Here is a 22,792-nt window from a genome sequence, read left to right as displayed (position 1 = left end):
TGAGAAATAAGATTCTCTGGTCTGATGAGATGAAGACAGACCTTTTTGGTGATAATTCTTTCTAAGTGGTATGGGTGGAGAAAACCAGGCACTGCTCATCCACTGCCAAATACAATCCCCACAGTGAAACATGGTGGTGGCAGCATCATGCTATGGGGGTGTTTTTCAGCTGCAGGGACAGGACAACTGGTTGCCATTTAAGGAAAAAAAACATGAATGCGGCCAAGTACAGAGATATCCTGGATGAAAACCTCTTCCAGAGAGCTCTGGACCTCAGACTTGGCCAAAGGTTCACCTTCCAACAAGACAATGACCCTAAGTACACAGCTAAAATAACAAAGGAGCGGCTTCAGAACAACTCTGTGACCATTCCTGACCGGCCCAGCCAGAGCCCTGACCTAAACTAGCTCCCTCTTGGCTGCTCGGCCCCTCCATCTGTTCCAGACGTCCTTCTCCTCTCACTCTCTCCTCTAGACTGCCTCACTCCTCCTCCAGACCAGGAGGCCTAAAGCTCTAAAGAAGCTCCCCTGAATCCGGGTCCTGAGCTCCCGCTCCTGGCCTAGATTCAGAAGTGTTGAATGTGAGTGCCTTACCTGATAAAGAGAATCTCCTTTACCTCCAAGCGTGACATCACCCTCCCCGAAAGGAGGGCAACATCACTGTAACAACCGGTACCTGGGGTGTTACAAATTATTTTCCATTGTTCTGGGGACACAGCCAGAGCTGGTCTACTGCTCCTCCCACTATTGTTTTCTGTAGGACCAAATCCTACATACAGCCCCTCTCTCTCTGTGAATTTCTATTCCCCTCCCCCCACACCCCTTCCTTCAAGCAAATCAAATAGCTTGGAATGCAGAGTTTTATTGCCTGCCATAACTGACAGAGCTGAATGCGTTTTATTCCTCCCAAAACTCTTTGTCTTTTAAGCAAAACACTCAAAGTTAAATTCAATAATACACATTAATACGAGAAACATTAAAATTAGATTTCCAGGATCTGGGGTTACGCATGGCAGCGTTTTGCGGCATTTAGGGCCATCAGAAACCTGGGAAATTAATTTCTGCCCACCCGCAAATCCCAGACCGTGTGTGGACTCTAAAAAACTGTAAAATAGCAAGGGAAAAAATAATGTCAATACCTCTGGCCTATGAGCTTCCAGGCCAAAGATAGGATGAAAGGGAGTTATCGATAACTTTCAAAGATATGTGTACCTCCCAGAAAACAGCCCATATGTGAGGTCAGCCTAGTGAGAGTTCTTAGTTTTATGCCAGAAGCATAAAACAGGATCGTCCATCTTTGGCATTCATTCAGAGCCAGGAGAGACAGCTGAACACCATGCTGTGGTACTGGATCATTTCCCTGGGATCTCTCCTCCCATTTATCGACACATCATACCTGTGACTGAGATGTAGTAAGTTTTGTGTTTTTATCCCCTTTTATTTTATAATTGTTTATGCATATTTGTATTTTGTCTCTTTTGTAAACATTGACGATTCTTCCGGAGTAAAATTATAAATTTGCTAGCTTCGTTCTTCTTGCTCTATGAGTGATCCGCCATGTACTCCGTGCAAATTCACGCTACCAAACGGGTGTCTGATCCACCTATAAGAGGTCAGTGCTGGCAGCATAGTTTTCGTATTTATGCGGTGTTGGGGACTTGGTGTTGACTGCAACGAGGTATATATATGTTCCTACAAGGAATCAGTGGTATATATACATCCCGTCACATCACGTGCCGCAATATTCAACATAAATTAGAGCAGCTGTGCTCATTTTCTTATCCTCTGCCAATACCCTTATTGGTCAGTAGGGTAAGGGGGCGCCAAAGAGCTGCAAGTTCCTACTAAGTTCGTGACAATTGGTGGCAGAGTGGTGGGATCATAGAGCATTAGTGATCTGGTTTGAGCAATTATTCCTTTCACTAAAAACTTGCACGGTTCCTGCGAGGACCCTGCGCAAAAAGCTTTGAAGATCGAACTCAGTGTTTATTAGGGGATTTGGATGTTTCTCCCCCAGCAGTTTGCCCCCAGGAGTTCGCCCCGGGTACATTTACTTCACCTGTGGGAAGTTATACCATCCAGCTGCCATACTGTTATGATCTGGTGGCCTAGGAGCAGCATGTGACGTACTCTGGAGAAGGTGGTACCTGTACTGACCGCAGACCTTGAACTTAGCACTGCAACTAGAAGTAGCTGTGGGATGTACCTAACACTCCCTAGACACCTCGACACAGCCTAAGGACTAACTTCCCCTAAAGATTGAAACGGGAAAACTATCTTGCCTCAGAGAAAATCCCCAAAGGATAGACAGCCCCCCACAAATATTGACTGTGAGAGGAGAGGGAAATGACATACGCAGACTGAAATCAGGATTAGCAAAGGAGGCCATTCTAGCTAAAAAGAAAGAATAGGACAGAGAACTATGCGATCAGTATTAAAACACTAGAAAATATCCACCACAGAAAATACAAATCTCCACATCTGACTAAAGACATGGAGGGTATATCTGCATCTCCAGAGACACAGCTTGGCTGCAAAAAATCCTTCGCAGACAAAGCTGGACAAGACAAAACATGAAAATGCACAGAACTATAAGGCCCACAGCATGTGGACAGCAAAACAAAGCCAGAACTTATCTTTGTTGACAAGAACAGCAAACAGGAGAGACCAGTCAGGGATGTGAATCCTCCAAAAACAATGAAAAACACCAAAAAAGGACACATTCAAGAAAAAACACCAAAAAACAGGCAAAGATGCTTACCTGTCTAAATAGGCCTCAATACAAATGCACAAGCAGGGTGCAGCGGACCCAAACAAAATAGCAAATGCACAGGTGCAATACCTAATGAAACAGCCAGCCTTCAATAAGGGTTTGGCCGTGTGGTACACCAATGCACTAAGATAAAATACTCTGCATGTGGCGTGTTCACACAAGGAATACAAAGCGTCTGGCTACAGCCTATTAATGACGCCATATGGCGGGCTGCCCAGTGCTAAAATGCATCCCGTGCGAACAGAGGCCACAGTGTACAGAACAATTTGGGCCCAGCTGCACCCTGCAAAAAATATACATGCAAAAAAAACCAACATATAAATATATGTAAGGTATTAGTTGATATTAGGGCCATAAAATGGAAGCTGGCAACCCACGCCAAGGGTCCTTACGTATTGCCAGTCCTACTCTAACATGAAAAACACCAAAAAAGGACACATTCAAGAAAAAACACCAAAAAACAGGCAAAGATGCTTACCTGTCTAAATAGGCCTCAATACAAATGCACAAGCATCTTTGCCTGTTTTTTGGTGTTTTTTCTTGAATGTGTCCTTTTTTGGTGTTTTTCATGTTAGAGTAGGACTGGTAATACGTAAGGACCCTTGGCGTGGGTTGCCAGCTTCCATATTATGGCCCTAATATCAACCAATACCTTACATATATTTATATGTTTTTTTTTTTTACACGTATATTTTTTGCAGGGTGCAGCTGGGCCCAAATTGTTCTGTACACTGTGGCCTCTGTTCGCACGGGATGCATTTTAGCACTGGGCAGCCCGCCATATGGCGTCATTAATAGGCTGTATCCAGACGCTTTGTATTCCTTGTGTGAACACGCCACATACAGAGTATTTTATCTTAGTGCATTGGTGACCACACGGCCAAACCCTTATTGAAGGCTGGCTGTTTCATTAGGTATTGCACCTGTGCACTTGCTATTTTGTTTGGGTCCGCTGCACCCTGCTTGTGCATTTGTATTGAGGCCTATTTAGAAAGGTAAGCATCTTTGCCTGTTTTTTGGTGTTTTTTCTCCAAAAACAATGGACAACTGGCACTGACTAAAGGATCAAGCAAGACTAAATAGCCCAGTCCAAATTGCAATTTGTCCAAGTGGAAACACCTGATAAATGCTGCGATCCAAAGACAGCAGCACTACCACTCATAACCACCGGAGGGAGCCCAAGAGCAGAATTCACAACACCATACCATCACCCCAGAGGACCCCTTTAAGCAGAATCGGTGCCTACTGACCGAATACCACAGGTGGCGTCACAAACTTTATTCTTAAACTCTCTTTAAAGACCTTTCCCTTTACTTGGGTGCCCAGGGCTACAGACCGGGTCGCAGCCACCGTGATGTCCCCTTCAAGTACCGGACCCAGTACTGAGTACCCCACTGCCCTGGTGGGCGACTCAACTTGGCATCACGAACAGGATGTACCCAGGGGTGAACTGCTGGGGGTGAACTGCTGGGGGCAAAACATCCTATAACCAGAAGCTAAACCCAACAAATGCAAAGTGCGGGTTTCTCCGTAAGCGGTTAATGTAAGTATGCCGTGTTTACACTTAAAAGAATCGCCCCGACATGATGCACCTCGTGATCCTGGTGTATTTCGTATAAGAGATTCATACAGCGAGCTAGGTAGGAAAATGGTTGGTATAACACTAAGTAAAAGGGGAGGTTTCAGCCTTTAAGTGAGGTCACCACAGGGAGAGTGCCTGGGTTTTAGGCTAGGAAATAAGTAAAAGAAGCAGCAGTCTTGAGTGTCTTTTTCCGCGGTCTAGGTGCTCCGGACCCGTTAATAATTACGAAATTGGAGCTGGTGACAGCAGAATTTGTCTTGTGCAATTCGGAGACTTTGTAGCGACCGGCGGAGTTGATAATTATTGTTCCCGCCCGAGTTTGAGTAGTTATATCGCCCTCGCTGCAGCGTGCCCAATAGCCTGTACATAGCAGGCAGCCTTTCTGGCGACTAATTATCCTAGGTGCAGTACCCTGACTGACCTGAGGGTAAGGGGACGCCAGAGAGCTGCATGTTCCAAACCAGAACTGGGAATATAGATAAATCCCCTTTTGAAAGAACCAGGGGCAACCAAACAACCCCGGGTCATGACAAATTGGTGTGAGTGGTGGGGAGGATAAAGGTATCCTCCAAGTGAACCGTGACATTGGTGGCAGCGGGGTGGGATTCCTGACAATAGCACATAAGGAAGATAGATTGTACATCACCCTATATGTATCCATTCCTTACAGTGGAGGCTGACACCCTGGGTAGTAAAGTGGTGCCTCTGCTCTACGTCGACTGACCCTCCTGGACCCTCAAAAAGGATTCCTTAACAAAGCCACCACCAAACACCTACATATAGTGCTTAAAGTGAATGTTAAAAGATATGATCCTATGTGCCTAATCTGTATTGAGCCATGCAGGAATAAGGCTCAATATTACAGTGGTGGCATTATTATGTGGGGGTAGAGAGGTGACATTATAATTTGGGGCACAGTGGTAGCATTATTATTTTGGGGGGCACAATAGTGGCATTATTATGTTGGAGCACAGTGTTGGCATTATGTGGGGCCACAGTGGTGGCATTATTATGTTGGGGCACAGTGGTGGCATTATGTGGAGTCACAGTGGTGGCATTATTATGTGGGGGTACAGAGGTGACATTATTATTTGGGGCACAGTGGTAGCATTATTATTTTGGGGGGCACAATGGTGGCATTATTATGTTGGGGCACAGTGGTGGCATTATGTGGAGTCACAGTGGTGGCATTATTATGTGGGGGTACAGAGATGACATTATTATTTGGGGCACAGTGGTACCATTATTATTTTGGGGGGCACAATGGTGGCATTATTATGTTGTGGCACAGTGGTGGCATTATGTGGAGTCACAGTGGTGGCATTATTATGTGGGGTACAGAGGTGACATTATTATTTGGGGCACAGTGGTAGCATTATTATTTTGGGGGGCACAATGGTGGCATTATTATGTTGGGGCACAGTGGTGGCATTATGTGGAGTCACAGTGGTGGCATTATTATGTGGGGGTACAGAGATGACATTATTATTTGGGTCACAGTGGTAGCATTATTATTTTGGGGGGCACAATGGTGGCATTATTATGTTGGGGCACAGTGGTGGCATTATGTGGAGTCACAGTGGTGGCATTATTATGTGGGGGTACAGAGGTGACATTATTATTTGGGCACAGTGGTAGCATTATTATGTTGGGGGCACAATGGTGGCATTATTATGTGGAGGTACAGTGGTGGCATTATGTGGAGTCACAGTGGTGGCAGTATTATGTGGAGATACAGTGGTGGCATTATTATGTGGGGGTACAGATGTGACATTATTATTTGTGGCACAGTGGTGGCATTATTATGTGGGGGTACAGAGATGACATTATTATTTGGGGCACAGTGGTAGCATTATTATTTTGGGGGGCACAATGGTGGCATTATTATGTTGGGGCACAGTGGTGGCATTATGTGGAGTCACAGTGGTGGCATTATTATGTGGGGGTACAGAGGTGACATTATTATTTGGGGCACAGTGGTAGCATTATTATGTTGGGGGCACAATGGTGGCATTATTATGTGGAGGTACAGTGGTGGCATTATGTGGAGTCACAGTGGTGGCATTATTATGTGGAGGTACAGTGATGGCAGTATTATGTGGAGATACAGTGGTGGCATTGTTATGTGGGGGTACAGATGTGACATTATTATTTGTGGCACAGTGGTGGCATTATTATGTTGGCGCACAATGGTGGCATTATTATGTTGGGGCACAGTGGTGGCATTCTTATGTTGGGGCACAGTGATGGCATTATTATGTGGGGGCACAGTGGTGGCATTATTATGCGGAGTCACAGTGGTGGCATTATTATGTGGGGGCACAGTGGTGGCATTATTATGTGGAGGAACAGTGGTGGCATTATTATGTGGGGCACAGTGGTGGCATTATTATGTGGAGGTACAGTGGTGGCATTATTATGTGGGGGCACAGTAGTGGCAGTATTATGTGGGGGCACAGTGGTGGCATTATTATGTGGGGGCACAGTGGTGGCATTATTATGTGGGGCACAGTGGTGGCATTATTATGCGGAGTCACAGTGGTGGCATTATTATGTGGGGGCACAGTGGTGGCATTATTATGTGGAGGTACAGTGGTGGCATTATTATGTGGGGCACAGTGGTGGCATTATTATGTGGAGGTACAGTGGTGGCAGTATTATGTGGAGATACAGTGGTGGCATTATTATGTGGGGGCACAGTGGTGGCAATATTATGCGGAGTCACAGTGGTGGCATTATTATGTGGGAGCACAGTGGTGGCATTATTATGTGGAGGTACAGTGGTGGCATTATTATGTGGTGGCGCAGTGGTGGCATTATTATGTGGGAGCACAGTGGTGACATTATGTGGGACCACAGAGGTGGCATTATTATGTGGGAGCTCAGTGGTGGCATTATTATGGGACACAGTGGTGGCATTATTATGTGGGGGCACAGTGGTGGCAATTATTATGTGGGGGCACAGTGGTGACATTATTATGTGAGAGCACAGTGGTGGCATTATTATGTGGGGGCACATTGGTAGCATTATTATGTGGGTGCACAGTGGTAGCATTATTATGTGGGTACACAGCGGTAGCATTATTATGTGGAGGTACAGTGGTACATTATTATGTGGGGGTAGAGTGGTGGCATTATTATGTGGGAGCACAGTGGTGCCATTATTATGTGGGAGCACAGTGGTGACATTATTTGGGAGCACAGTGGTAGCATTATTATGTGGGTGCACAGTGGTAGCATTATTATGTGGGTACACAGTGGTAGCATTATTATGTGGAGGCACAGTGGTAGCATTATCATGTGGGGGCACAGTTGTGGCATTATTATGTGGGGGCACAGTGGTGGCATTATTTGGGAGCACACTGGTGGCATTATTATGTTGGTGCACAGTGGTGGCATTATTATGTGGGGCACAGTGGTGGCATTATTTGGGAGCACACTGGTGGCATTATTATGTTGGTGCCCAGTGGTGGCATTATTATCTGGGGGCACAGTGGTGACATTATTTGGGAGCACACTGGTGGCATTATTATGTGGGGGCACAGTACTGACATTATTTGGAGCACACTGGTGGCATTATTATGTTGGTGCACAGTGGTGGCATTATTATGTGGGGGCACAGTGGTGACATTATTTGGAGCACACTGGTGGCATTATTATGTTGGTGCACAGTGGTGGCATTATTATGTGGGGGTACAGTGGTGGCATTAATACGTGGGGGCACAGTGGTGGCATTATTTGGGAGCACACTGGTGGCATTATTATGTTGGTGCACAGTGGTGGCATTATTATGTGGGGGCACAGTGGTGACATTATTTGGGAGCACACTGGTGGCATTATTATGTGGGGCACAGTGGTGACATTATTTGGAGCACACTGGTGGCTTTATTATGTGGGGCAGTAAGAGACATTTTTGTACCACACAGCAGGTGCAGTAATAGGTACACATACGGCAGCAGAGGCTCAGTATTGGGGTATCAGCAGGAGGAGGGGTTTGTGCAGGTTGGGAATAGATGGGGACGGTGCAGGAAATGTGAGAAGTCAGATGTGTCGTTGTTGTAATCTCTGCAGACGAGTCCTGGGTGGAGAAGTCGTCATGACGGTCTGGACCAGATGGAAAGACGGCAGAAGTGAACGACTCTATCAGAAAGACGTCAGTGGTAAGTCACCATCTGTAACTGAGCTGTGATCTCTAGATGTCCTGCAGCACTGGTATCTACCACTATATGGCCCCCATGTGGCGGTAATATCAGTGCTGGCCTAAGGCTATGTGCACACGTTGCAGATTATTTGCGTTTTTTTAGCGTTTTTGCGCTATAAAAACGCTATAAAACTGCAAATAATCTGCATACATTAAGCATCCCATCATTTATAATGGAATCCGCAATTTCTGTGCACATGATGGGCGTTTTTCCGCATGAAAAACGCATTGCGGAAAAATAATGAACCTGTTCATTAATTTTGCGTTTTTTTCACAGATTTCCCACTGTCTAATGCGGGAAAAACCGCGCAAAAACCGCTTAAAAACCGCGTCAAAACCGCGCAAAAAACGCATGCGGATTTCATGCGGAAATCTGGCAGAAATGTCTGGATTTCCACAGGAATTTTCTGCATGAATTCCTGAACGTGTGCACATAGACTGAGAGATTATTTTCAGTAACGCGCTGTTACTGGTAGATACTGGTCCTGTAGACCATATAGGGATCACAGCGCAGTTACCGCTGACGTTCTTTTTGATGGAGTCGTTCACTTTCCGTCTGGCCCAGACCGACATGACGACTTCTCCAGCCAGGACTACAGATATTACAAGGTCACCTGCACCCACAATTAGGGTGTGTAGTTGTTCACCGGGTCACCCGGTTTGGGGCCACTCAGATCTTACGTCCCCGGCTCATCTCATCTATGGAGTCTCTGAGGCTCACAAGCTCCTGGTGAACAATGGAATGGAGACATCCGAAGCCTCAGCTCAGGACTCTTATCAGGGGAGACGGCTCATTAATCTCCCCCTCCTCATAGCCCGCACTCTGATTTACTGAGCTCCCTAATAATGACCCTATTATCTGTGCTCTCCACACCGGGTAATTAACTCCACACAAGAGACTCCAGACCCTACACCAGGGATGAGGCAGTGAAGTGTCAGCTCTTGTGTTACTCTGGGCCATATTATTTATACATGGTCCTGGGAACAGGAACGTGCTGCCGAGTGCTGGACGGTGCAAGACGGACAGTATATATATATATATATGTAGTATATACTCACAGATCCGTGCAAACGTCTTAGGCATGTGTGGTATTACCGCTACAGAGCGATCCCCTCTTATTATATGGCGGATTATATCTGCTATATTTGAAGCGTATGGGATTATATATCCTATATGTGGGTCTTGTAGGATTATATCTCCTATATGTGGGGCGTATAGGATTATATCTGCTATATGTGGAGCGTATAGGATTATATATCCTATATGTGAAGCGTATGGGATTATATCTCCTATATGTGGGGTGTATAGGATTATATCTGCTATATGTGGAGCGTATAGGATTATATATCCTATATGTGAAGCGTATGGGATTATATCTCCTATATGTGGGGTGTATTGGATTATATCTTCTATATGTGGGGCGTATAGGATTATATTTCCCATATATGGGGTGTATGGGATTATATAGCCTATATGTGGGGCGTATAGGATTATATCTTCTATATGTGTGGTGTTTGGGATTATATCTCATATATGGGGCGTATAGGATTATATCTCATATATGGGGAGTATAGGATTATATCTCATATATGGGGAGTATGGGGTTATATTCCCATATATGGGGTGTGTGGGGATGTCGCTATATCTCCCATGTACGGGGTGAATCCATACCTCGCCACCCCGCCTTACGTCACTATTACGTCAGAGGGAGTGCATAATGCGGTCTCCCCACTTTCACCAACGTGACGTTCCGCACCCTTTGGGGACATATAAGGTCAGCTTGGCACAGGGTTACACAGACACCCCCTGTCCTCACGGGCCCAGGGAAGCTCGGGGATAGAGAGGATGTGGCCCACATAGTCACTGACATGGCACCACACTCGCTCACCACCCTGACAGACTGAGAGACCCCTTTCACTGCCAGCCCGGTAGGATGCCACCACTTCCTCGTTAGATACAAGCCTGATGTGGATTATGTCGGGCCAGAAATCAGCCCCAGTAGCATGGAAGGTTAAACAGAGAAACGGACGTGTGGATTCATGGATTGGGATAAAAGAGCAGCCCAGGGTTAAATGATATGCTTAATCGCCTTAAGGGCACGCTAGACAATACACTATATACACGATGGTTATACATATAAAATGGTCAGATATGCAAATATAATAGTGGTAGGAGAAAAGATATAAGCAGATGAATAATGTCAATTACCAGTTTGATGTTCAGCCCTGTGTGCTGGGCCGCATGGGGTCATGGGGCTGCCAGCTAGTTCCCGTTCATTCCAGCACGTTACTCAATATGGCCTCCCTTTTTAGAAGTGAACAGCAAGTATGACAAAGCCAGACAGCGAGCTCATGGCCTTACAGAAGCCTTTACCATGGTCACTCACTCTTTTCTGACCCTGGGGTGAGCTTTATACCCTTCCTCTGGGTGTTTATAGCTAAAACTCTCAAAACCTATGAATGATCATAACTTTCCAACGGAAGGTCATAGGGCGGCGGTTCTGGCGCCATCGGATCTGGTCGGTCGCCCATTAAGCTTGGAGACCAAACACAGCTTCACTACCTGTCTTCTACTGGACATTCCGTGTTTGTCCCCACCATTGGGGTGCTAGAATGGATCAAGACCCTGGAAAGCGTTCGACTCATTGCAGAGATCTTGAAAATGTAACCGGTGTGTGGCTAGAACATATAACTCTATATTCTCCTTAAATCTCCTTATGAATTCTTACCTGGCTGGAGGACGTTTGAATGAAGCAATCACCAAGCATGGGCTTCACAGGTTGTAATCCTGTATGAGCCTAGATACTAGCTGGTAGAGCTGGACCATCTGCTGAGCCAGGTGTCCTGTTACAGCTACACATGCTGAAGGAGGATTGTAAACTACCAATTAATTTCCCTCATATTCTTCACATGGTGTATGTGGGGTTTTCGGTATATCTTCCATATATGGGGTGTGTGGGGTTCTCGCTGTATCTCCCATACATGGGGTGTTAGATATATCTCCTATGTATGGGGTGTGTGGAGTTTTTGGTGTATCTCCTATATTTAGGGTGTGTGGGGTGTTCGGTATATCTCCCATATTTGGGGTGTGTGGGGTGTTCGGTTTATATCTCCTATATTTGGGGTGTGTGGGGTGTTCGGTATATTTACTATATTCATGGTGTGTGGGGTGTTTGGTATATCTCCTATATTTGGGGTGTGTGGGGTGTTCGGTATATCTCCCATATTTGGGGTGTGTGGGGTGTTCGGTTTATATCTCCTATATTTGGGGTGTGTGGGGCGTTCAGTATATCTCCTATATTCGGGGTCTATGGGGTGTTCGATATAGCTACTATATTCATGGTGCGTGGGGTGTTCGGTATATCTCCTATAATCGGGGTGTGTGGGGTGTTCGGTGTATCTTCTATATGGGGTGTTTGTTGTATCTCCCATGTTCAGGGTGTGGGGTTTTGTGTGATGCTGTGCGTCCCTGATTACGGGGTGTTCTGCGTTTGGGGTGTTTGGTATATCTCCCATGTACGGGGTGTGGGGTTTTGTGTGACGCTGTGCGTCCCTGATTACGGGGGTGTTCTGCGTTTGGGGTGTTTGGTGTATCTCCCATGTACGGGGTGTGGGGTTTTGTGTGATGCTGTGCGTCCCTGATTACGGGGGTGTTCTGCAGTTGGGGTGTTTGGTATATATCCTATATGGGGTTGCTCGATGTATCTCCCATGTACAGGGTGTTCGGTGTATCTCCCATGTATGGGGTGTGGGGAGTTTGTGTGATGCTGTGCGTCCCTGATTACGGGGTGTTCTGCAGTTGGGGTGTTTGGTATATCTCCCATGTATGGGGTGTGGGGAGTTTGTGTGATGCTGTGCGTCCCTGATTACGGGGTGTTCTGCGTTTGGGGTGTTTGGTATATCTCCCATGTATGGGGTGTGGGGTTTTGTGTGATGCTGTGCGTCCCTGATTACGGGGGTGTTCTGCAGTTGGGGTGTGCGGTGCGAGCTGTCGGTGGTATGTGGAGCGTGGCGAGATTAATGCCGTGTACGTGCTGTGATGGGTGTACACGGCTCACACGGTGCGGGGATCTGATGTGGGGTCTGCAGAGGGGGGGGGGGCATCGTGCGCAGAGCATTGGATTTTGGATGGGTGCCTATTGTTCAGGCTTTGGGTTCTGGGGTGCAGGGATGTGCGAGGGTGACGCAGTGTGCGGGGACTTTGGGGGGAATCATCACTCACCTCTTGATCTTCAGGCTGCCTCCTCCTTGGTTGGGCTCCACTAGTCTTCGGGTCTCTGCGTCTCCCCCAGGCTCCATTCTGTGAATCGTGGGCTCCGGTTTGGGGTCACACTCCCATGTCTATGCGCAGGGGTCCAAGTGTCGGGGGAGTTACGAGGTCCAGTGAGATGAGCTGCAGAGTGGGGTCCAGCCGGTGTCAGACCCAAGTCTGGGGGACACAAGGTTTGGTGCAATGTTCTGCAGAGCAGGGACACAAGATTTGGGGAATATTCTGCAGCGTGGGGTCTGCTGGGATCCAAAGTCCTGATGTGCGGAGCGAGTCCAGGTGCAGAGCAGAGGTGCAGAGCAGAGGTGCAGAGCAGGGGCGCAGAGCAGAGGTACAGAGCACAGGTGCAGAGCAGAGGTGCAGAGCAGGGGCGCAGAGCAGGGGTGCAGAGCAGAGGTGCAGAGCAGGGGTGCAGAGCAGAGGTGCAGAGCAGGGGCGCAGAGCAGAGGTGCAGAGCACTGTGGAGAGTGAAGTGAGACGCTGCAGCCGAGGGACGATGTGCGGGCGATCAGATGGGAGATCGCAGCCGGAGTGAGGAGCGTTCTCCGGAGCAGGCGGAGCTCCCTCTACTGAGCCCTGCCAGACACGACCGTGGTGTGCGCTGTCAGGGACGTCTGAGGACCCGCAGGACCTGTCACTCAGATCAATACTGGATAAATCTAAAAAAAACATGGACGTGTGAACAGCCCCATAGACTTTATAATGTTCGTAAAAATGACATCTGAACGCATTTTTCCTGCTAACACTTTGGCTGTGTGCACACGTTCAGGATTTCCTGCAGAAATTTCCTGTGCAAAACAGGACATTTTCTGCAAGAAATCCGCATGCGTTTTTACCGCGGTTTTGGTGCGTTTTTTTTGCGGATTTTTCCGGAGGTTCCCAATTCAATAATATAGTGGGAAATCCGCAAAACAATCCGCAAAATTAATGAACATGCTGCGTTTTTTACCGCGATGCATATTTTTTTTCGCGGAAAAAAACGCATCATGTGCACAAAAATTGCAGAATGCATTCTAAATGATGGGATGCATAATCTATGCGTTTTTTTTCACCTTGTTATAGCGAAAAAACGCAAAAAAAACGCAAAAAATCTGCAACGTGTGCACACAGCCTAACTGCATAAAAATCTGCTGCAAATCCTGAATGTGCGCACAAAGCCATCGTCTATGAAGCAATTTAATATTTTTCATACTGCTATAAAATATTTATTTTATGTACATTTCTGATCTCTCATATAAAACCCCACACGACAAGCGTAGTGATCGCAGCGTGGACCTTATTATATACACCGTGCGTGATACATTGAATCCCTGTGTTCAGACAAGGACGGGGAGCGCAGAATATTCCTCACCTGGAATTATCATCCATAATTATCAGTATTGAAGTATAATGTTCCATGCTGCATTATATTATGAATTGTGTATCTCTCCCATATCTGATTTACAGCTACACTGCTCACTACTCTTGTATAATACCCTTCATAGTACTGTTTTCTAGTAAGTGTTTACCTCATCCCAGTGCTGGATTCACAACTACTCTGCTCATTATTGCTGTATAATTTCCTTTGTACCGCCGCTTTCCAATAAGTGCTTTATCTCCTCCAGAGCTATAATGTATAAGGTATAATATTCCATGCTGCATTATTTTATGAATTGTGTATCTCTCCCATATCTGATTACAGCTACACTGCTCACTACTCTTGTATAATACCCTTCATACTACTGTTTTCTAGTAAGTGTTTACCTCATCCCAGTGCTGGATTCACAACTACTCTGCTCATTATTGCTGTATAATTTCCTTTATACCGCTGCTTTCCAATAAGTGCTTTATCTCCTCCAGAGCTATAATGTATAAGGTATAATATTCCATGCTGCATTATTTTATGAATTGTGTATCTCAGCCCATATCTGATTCACAGCTACACTGCTCACTACTCTTGTATAATGTCCCCCAATGTTTTTTTTTTAGTTAGCTCAAGCAGCAAGGCCTTTGAAACTCTCCCCAGGGGAAGCCAAAAGTCATAGACCCTGTGTCCCCAGCAATTATCACAGGGGTGTGAACTCTTGTGCAGTTACCAGCCAACTGGCTTCCTTTTGTTTGACTCAGGCTGCCATGCAAACATTGTGGCACCACAGGTCCCAGGTTCTCAGCACAATGCTCTGAGATATTGAATCTAGAAAATGACCTATAATATAAGAATGCAATATCTCTGAACCTAGTTGAGCACATCATCAGAATCTGCATTCTTTTCCTCAGAAGCCCATACCATGCAGCCACCTCTAGAACACTGTGTTATTGAGTTATAAAGCATAATTACCAGTAATTAAATACGGTAGCTGTATTTGGTCTCCCTGCAGAGATAAAATCCAGCAGAACCCAGTGGTGCCACCGCCATCCCGTTTAGAGCCTCGGCGGAAGGTTATGGACATCCACGGTTCTAGCCAGAAAACCATGCACTCAGATATAGGAGGAGATAGGCTGCACAGCCCAGGGGTTGGCACAGTGTGTGGGAAGGAGCAGCCTAGGGGATAATAGGCAGGTCCTCATTTGGACTGAGTTTTTTTAAACTGGCAGGAGGACGTTATCTGATGCGGCCCGGGAATTATGTAACAAAGATTTGGACCTGTGATCCATCAGCGCCTCCTTGTGGTCACATGCTACAGAACACGGTAATTGTAATCTATCTGTACCCTAACCTTGCACTACTCTCCTGACTGTGTACGCTACCCGGGTTGGTTTCTGACCCGATATAAGCCTGTTGTCGGATGGGGCTTCTATCTAATGAGGAACTGGTGTCAGCATACCGTACTGTGTTAGTGAGGAACTCTGACAGTGACTGCTGGGAGGTTTATGTATATATCCCCATCCTGGACTGGTGATATATATCCCCCTTACTGGGAGTGCCTCAATAACTCATATGTATAAGGGAAGCCTTTCCAGCGACTATTTGCACTCGGTGTAGCTCCCTAAATGACCTGAGGTGAGTGGTGGCGCCAGAGAGCCGATCCCTGCTGGGTCATTCTCTCCCCTCCCCCAGAGGTGAGGGAAGCCGACACACCCCTTCCCCTGTATGATCCGTTACAATTGGTTTCAGCACAGTAGGATCGAGATAATAGTGTGTGTGGGATCCCTACTCCCAGACACTAAGGACTAACAGCAGTAGCTTTTACTGCTGGGGTCCTAAGATCAGCTCAGCACTAGACAGTCCAAGTGCAAGTACTATAGGTGTGTGGGTGCTTGGGTTGCCGCTGTGGTGATGACCAAGGGCTGAAAACACAGGCTGCAGGCACTGGAAGCCGGACAAGAATGATGGCTGGGGAGCTATCCCATAATGCGGAGAATGACTGTACTGGTTCCAACGGGGGGGGGGAACCAGGAGGGTCTCACCTGGGCGCCCCAAAAGACTCGCCTCCAGTGCACTACCCTGCCACAGGAGAATGTCCCCCTACTGCCTATCTCCCCGGACAGCTCAAGTCAGAGGCCCTCTATCAAGCTGCTCTGGCCAGTCTCGAGGTGGGGTGCGAGGAAGCCTCCGTAACCCATACTGAAAGCGGCAGAGCGCCAAGCAGATCGGAAGGCAGAGCGAGAGGCGGCAGAACGCCGTGCGGCCGCAGAGAGACGGTAGAATGCCGTGCGGCTGCAGAACGAAAGCCGGCACAAGCAGAGCAGGAGTGCGAGGCGGTGGAAAGCCGTGAAGCTGCAGAGCAGCAGCATCAGCTGAAATTAGCTTGGCAGGGTTTCCTACCACACACCCATCACCTCCGGAGCCCAAGACTGCCAAGGTTCGAGCCAAAGACTTCCTCTTGCTGGAGAAGGACGGAGACATGGACTCCTTTCTGCGAGCCTTTGAGAGGACCTGCCGTTTGAGGGGTAAGTCCCTGGACACCCTGGTGGACTTACCTGCCGGGGCAGATCAGGAGTGTGAGAGCATCAAACAAGCTCTGATCCAGCAGTTCAACCTCACTCCGGAGTCTTACTACAGGAAGTTCTGGAACCTGCAAAAAGGCGCCAAGAACACCTGGGTCGACCACATGCGGGCCCTCCTGCAAGCTGCAGAGCACTGGACCAAGGGTCTGGAGCTTACCACCGGCCAGGAGATCCAGGAGCCATTTGTAACGGAGCAATTTTTGTGGAACATCCCAGAAGACCTCCAACAGTACCAGAAACCAAAGGAGGCCACTGCTACAGCTGCTCTGGCAGAGGACTATGTCAATAACCGGGCCCCTGAAGCCAAGTGGGCTGCCGACAGCATCTGGAGAGGGTGTAAGACTCATCCTGCCCCTGTTTCCCTAGCCCCTAGAATGCAAGGGGCATCCCCTCTGCTCCCCTCTCCAGGCCAGGGGTAGAACCCAGGAGGTGTCACCTCTGCAACCAACCTGGACACTTCAGAGCCATGTGTCCCCAAGGCCCCATCCTCATTCCTAAAACCGTCAGCTGTCGTGTGGTTGGGGGTGGTGGGAGGTCCTGTGACAATTTCCAGCCCATCAACATAAACCACGCCACTGCTATGGGACTGCGGGACACCGGCGCCGAGATGACCCTGTGATGGTGTTCCTCCAGAACCTGATATGTTGTGAATTCTGTTGTCGGGCTCCCTCCTGTGGTCATGAATGGTACTTCGGCTGGTTCTGTCCATGGACTTCCTCTGGTGGGTGTTTCTGAGTTTCCTTCCACAGATGACGAGGTTAATTCGTTAGCTGGCTGCTCTATTTAACTCCACTTAGATCTTTGCTCCATGCCACCTGTCAATGTTCCAGTATTGGTCTAGTTCACTCCTGGATCGTTCTTGTGACCTGTCTTCCCAGCAGAAGCTAAGTTCCTGCTTGTATTTCTTTGGTTTGCTATTTTTCTGTCCAGCTTGCTATTTTTATTGTTGTCTTGCTTGCTGGAAGCTCTGGGACGCAGAGGGAGCGCCTCCGCACTGTGAGTCGGTGCGGAGGGTCTTTTTGTGCCCTCTGCGTGGTCTTTTTGTAGGTTTTTGAGCTGACCGCAAAGCAACCTTTCCTATCCTCGGTCTGTTCAGTAAGTCGGGCCTCACTTTGCTAAATCTATTTCATCTCTGTGTTTGTATTTTCATCTTTACTCACAGTCATTATATGTGGGGGGCTGCCTTTTCCTTTGGGGAATTTCTCTGAGGCAAGGTAGGCTTTATTTTTCTATCTTCAGGGCTAGCTAGTTCCTTAGGCTGTGCCGAGTTGCATAGGGAGCGTTAGGAGCAATCCACGGCTATTTCTAGTGTGTCTGATAGGATTAGGGATTGCGGTCAGCAGAGTTCCCACGTCCCAGAGCTCGTCCTTTATTATCAGTAACTATCAGGTCATTCCGTGTGCTCTTAACCACCAGGTCCATTATTGTCCTGACCACCAGGTCATAACACTGATACCCGGGAAAACCCTCACCATCTCCGGGATTGGAGGCGTAGAACCGGCGCTGCCTGTCCCCAAGGTATATTTGGAGTGGTGTGTTGGGAGGGGAATAAGGGAGGTGAGGGTGTTGGCAAATATTCCCGTGATTTTTTTACTTAGGACAGACTTGTGGTGGCTAGTGTCACAGTATGTGGCTACTGAGACCCCAAGTTCTGTTCCTCCTCTGTGTCCTGATTTGTCTACTGCTAGTTTTGTTGTAAATGTGTTGCTTGTGCCTCTTGCGACCATCCAATGTGCAACCTTCCAGGGGAGGCGACAACCCTCCTGGATCTGCTCACCCAGGGCAAGGAGGATCCATTGAGGACATAGAGGTTGGCCACCAGCTCTCCGAGGACCAACGGTGATTACTCTACGTCCCTTTCGGGAGCTGTTCAGCAGCCTTCTGGGAAGAAGCTAGTTGGCTGTCCATCACATGGACACTGGGGATCTCCCCCCGAACTGGCAGTCATATCGGGTCTCTATGTGCTGTAGCAGATGCGTCAGGAGATTGATGAGATGCTAAAGCTGGGGGTGATCCAGGCATCCAACAGCGTATGGGCGTCGCCCATAGTCCTCGTTCCCAAAAAGGACCAAACTACCTGGTTTTATGTGGACTACCGGAGGCTCAACGCTGTCACGGTCACTGATGCGTTCCCTATGCCACTCATCGATGACCTGCTCGATCAGTTGGCCCCCTAAGTACCTGACCATCATGGATCTGAGCTGTGAATATTGGCAGATCCCTCTGACCCATGAGGCCTGGGAGCGCTCTGCCTTCATCACCCTGTTTGGACTGTATGCTTCCACCGTGATGCCATTCGGCATGAAGAATGCCCCTGCCACCTATCAGCGGCAGGGGTCAACGCGCTGCTCGAGGGACTTGAAGGGTACGTGGCTGCGCACCTGGATGATATTGCCATCTTCAGTCCCACATGGGAGGATCACCTAGAGCATCTGACGCAGGTGCTTAGGCGAATCCACTGGGCAGGTTTGACCATCAAGCCGGAAAAGTGCCAGCTGGGCATGAGCGAGGTCCTCTACTTAGGTCACCGGGTAGGCGGGGGGGGGGGTTCTGAAGCCAGAAAGTGGATGCCATCGCACCCTGGCCAACCCCCAGCACCAAGAAATAGGTGATGTCCTTCCTGGGGACAGCTGTGTACTATAGGAGGTTTGATCCACTCTATAGTACCCTGGCCAGCCCCAGACAGACTTCACCAAGAAAAAACTGCCGCTCGCGGTAGACTGGTAAGTCGCCTGCAAGACCGCTATTCAGGTGCTCAAGACCGTGCTCTCCAGCTCACCAGTACTACAAGCTGCTGACTTCGCAGCTTCCGTTTGTGGTACAGACCGATGCCAGTGACTTTGCCCTCGGGGCTGTGCTCAGCCAGATCAACACTGTGGGCCAGGAGCATCCCATCCTGTACCTGAGCAGGAAGCTATTGCCGAGAGAGGTGGCGTACTCCACAATGGAAAAGGAGTGGCTAGCAATTGTGTGGGCCCTGCAGCATCTGCAGCCATATTTGTACGGGCAACCCTTCATCGTGGAGATTGACCACAACCCACTCAGCTGGTTACACACGATTTCTGGGACAAATGGGAGGTTGCTGCATTGGAGCCTGTGTTGTGAATTCTGTGGCTGAGTTCACTTCTGTGGTCACAAGTGGTATTGCAGTCTCTGGGCTTCCTCCCTCAGGTGTTTTGGTGAGCTCGTTGGCTGCCTTGCTATTTAGCTCCACCTGAGTCTGTCTTCCTTGCTCCTTGTCAATGTTCCAGTGTTGGATCTGAGCTACTGCATCTTTCCTTGGGCCTGCTGCTCTGCTAGATAAGTGCTTCTAGTTTGTTTTCTGTTTTTTCTGTCCAGCTTGCTATTAACTTTTGCTGGAAGCTCTGAGAAGCAAAGGGGTGCACCGCCGTGCTGTTAGTTCGGCACGGTGGGTCTTTTTTGCCCCTTTGCGTGGTTTTCGTTTTAGGGTTTTTTGTAGACTGCATAGTTCTCTTTGCTATCCTCGCTCTGTCTAGAATATCGGGCCTCACTTTGCTGAATCTATTTCATTCCTACGTTTGTCTTTTCATCTTGCTAACAGTCATTATATGTGGGGGGCTGCCTATTCCTTTGGGGTATTTCTCTGAGGTAAGTCAGGCTTGTATTTCTATCTTCAGGCTAGTCAGCTCCTCAGGCAGTGCCGAGTTGCATAGGTAGTTGATAGGCGCAATCCACTGCTGCTATTAGTTGTGTGAGGATAGATCAGGTACTGCAGTCTACAGAGATTCCACGTCTCAGAGCTCGTCCTATTGTTTTTGGTTATTGCCAGATCTCTGTATGTGCGCTGATTACTGCACGCTGTGTTGCCTGATTGCCAGCCATAACAGTACAAGGAGCCATCCAATGATTTCCAATAGAGGGAAAAAAGAAATCCTGACATCATTTTTTTTTCTTAGCTCTGTCTTCAGTCTTTTTTTTCCCCTAGACATTAGAGTGCTTCAGGACACAGCTGTGGACATGGATATTCAGGCTCTGTGCTCCTCAATGGATAATCTCGTTGTAAATGTACAAAAGATTCAAGATACTATTGATCAGAAATCGATGCTAGAACCAAGAATTCCGATTCCTGATTTGTTTTTTGGTGACAGAACTAAGTTCCTGAGCTTCAGAAATAATTGTAAGCTATTTTTGGCCTTGAAACCTCATTCTTCTGGTAATCCTATTCAACAGGTTTTGATTATTATTTCTTTTTTGCGCGGCGACCCACAGGACTGGGCGTTTTCTCTTGCACCAGGAGATTCTGCATTGAGTAATGTTGATGCATTTTTCCAGGCGCTGGGATTGCTTTACGATGAGCCTAATTCAGTGGATCAAGCTGAGAAAAATCTGCTGGCTTTATGCCAGGGTCGGGATGATGTAGAAGTATATTGTCAGAAATTTAGGAAATGGTCAGTACTCACTCTGTGGAATGAATCTGCACTGGCGGCTTTGTTCAGAAAGGGTCTCTCTGAAGCTCTTAAGGATGTAATGGTGGGATTTCCTATGCCTGCTGGTTTGAATGAGTCTATGTCCTTGGCCATTCAGATCGGTCGTCGCTTGCGCGAGCGTAAATCTGTGCACCATCTGGCGGTATTGTCTGAGAGTAAGCCTGAGCCTATGCAGTGCGACAGGACTATGACTAAAGTAGAACGGCACGAACACAGACGTCTGAACAGACTGTGTTTCTATTGTGGTGATTCTACTCATGCTATTTCTAATTGTCCTAAACGCACTAGGCGGTTCGATAGCTCTGCCGTTATTGGTACTGTACAGTCCAAATTCCTTTTGTCCATTACCTTAATGTGCTCTTTGTCATCATATTCTGTCATGGCGTTTGTGGATTCAGGCGCTGCCCTGAATCTGATGGATTTGGATTATGCTAAACGTTGTGGATTTTTCTTGGAGCCTTTGCGGTGTCCTATTCCGTTGAGAGGAATTGATGCTACACCTTTGGCCAAGAATAAGCCTCAGTACTGGGCCCAGCTGACCATGTGCATGGCTCCTGCACATCAGGAAGTTATTCGCTTTTTGGTACTGCATAATTTGCATGATGTGGTCGTGTTGGGGTTGCCATGGCTACAAACCCATAATCCAGTATTGGATTGGAACTCTATGTCGGTAACCAGCTGGGGTTGTCAGGGAGTACATGGTGATGTTCCATTTTTGTCTATTTCGTCATCCATTCCTTCTGACATCCCAGAGTTCTTGTCGGACTTTCAGGATGTATTTGAAGAGTCCAAGTCTGATGCCCTACCTCCGCATAGGAATTGTGATTGTGCTATCGATTTGATTCCTGGTAGTAAATTCCCTAAGGGTCGTTTATTTAATTTGTCCGTACCTGAACACACCGCTATGCGCAGTTATGTGAAGGAGTCCCTGGAGAAGGGACATATTCGCCCATCGTCGTCACCATTGGGAGCAGGGTTCTTTTTTGTAGCCAAGAAGGATGGTTCGCTAAGACCGTGTATTGATTACCGCCTTCTTAATAAGATCACTGTTAAGTTTCAGTATCCCTTGCCATTGATTTCTGACTTGTTTGCTCGGATTAAGGGGGCTAGTTGGTTTACTAAGATTGATCTTCGTGGTGCGTATAATCTGGTGAGAATCAGGCAGGGAGATGAATGGAAAACGGCATTTAATACGCCCGAGGGTCATTTTGAGTATCTGGTGATGCCGTTCGGACTTGCCAATGCTCCATCTGTTTTTCAGTCTTTTATGCATGACATTTTCCGTGAGTATCTGGATAAATTCTTGATTGTTTACTTGGATGACATTTTGATCTTCTCAGATGATTGGGAGTCTCATGTGAAGCAAGTCAGAATGGTTTTCCAGGTACTGCGTGCTAATTCCTTGTTCGTGAAGGGATCAAAGTGTCTCTTCGGTGTGCAGAAAGTTTCATTTTTGGGGTTCATCTTTTCCCCTTCTACTATCGAGATGGATCCGGTTAAGGTTCAGGCCATCCAGGATTGGACTCAGCCGACATCTCTAAAAAGTCTGCAGAAATTCCTGGGCTTTGCTAATTTTTAACGTCGCTTCATCTGTA

At 47.6% G+C, this 22,792-nt stretch overlaps 1 protein-coding gene across 1 annotated transcript in view; it reads right to left on the bottom strand.

Annotated features, from left to right (window-relative positions):
- Positions 1-13,315, bottom strand: part of SLC30A3 (solute carrier family 30 member 3) — a 44,168-nt gene extending 30,853 nt beyond the window's left edge. The window contains exon 1 of the mRNA XM_069768180.1: positions 12,778-13,315. Within this exon, the coding sequence (XP_069624281.1) occupies positions 12,778-12,854 (77 nt within the window). The 5' untranslated portion in view covers positions 12,855-13,315. The remainder of the gene's footprint in view (positions 1-12,777) is intronic.
- Between the last annotated feature and the right edge of the window lie 9,477 nt (positions 13,316-22,792).

The sequence above is a fragment of the Ranitomeya imitator genome, chromosome 5 (genome assembly GCF_032444005.1).
Source record: "Ranitomeya imitator isolate aRanImi1 chromosome 5, aRanImi1.pri, whole genome shotgun sequence".
Classification (NCBI taxonomy): Eukaryota; Metazoa; Chordata; class Amphibia; order Anura; family Dendrobatidae; genus Ranitomeya; species Ranitomeya imitator.
Note: the sequence above shows the minus strand (reverse complement) of the source record. Positions and strands in the feature narration are given on the sequence as shown.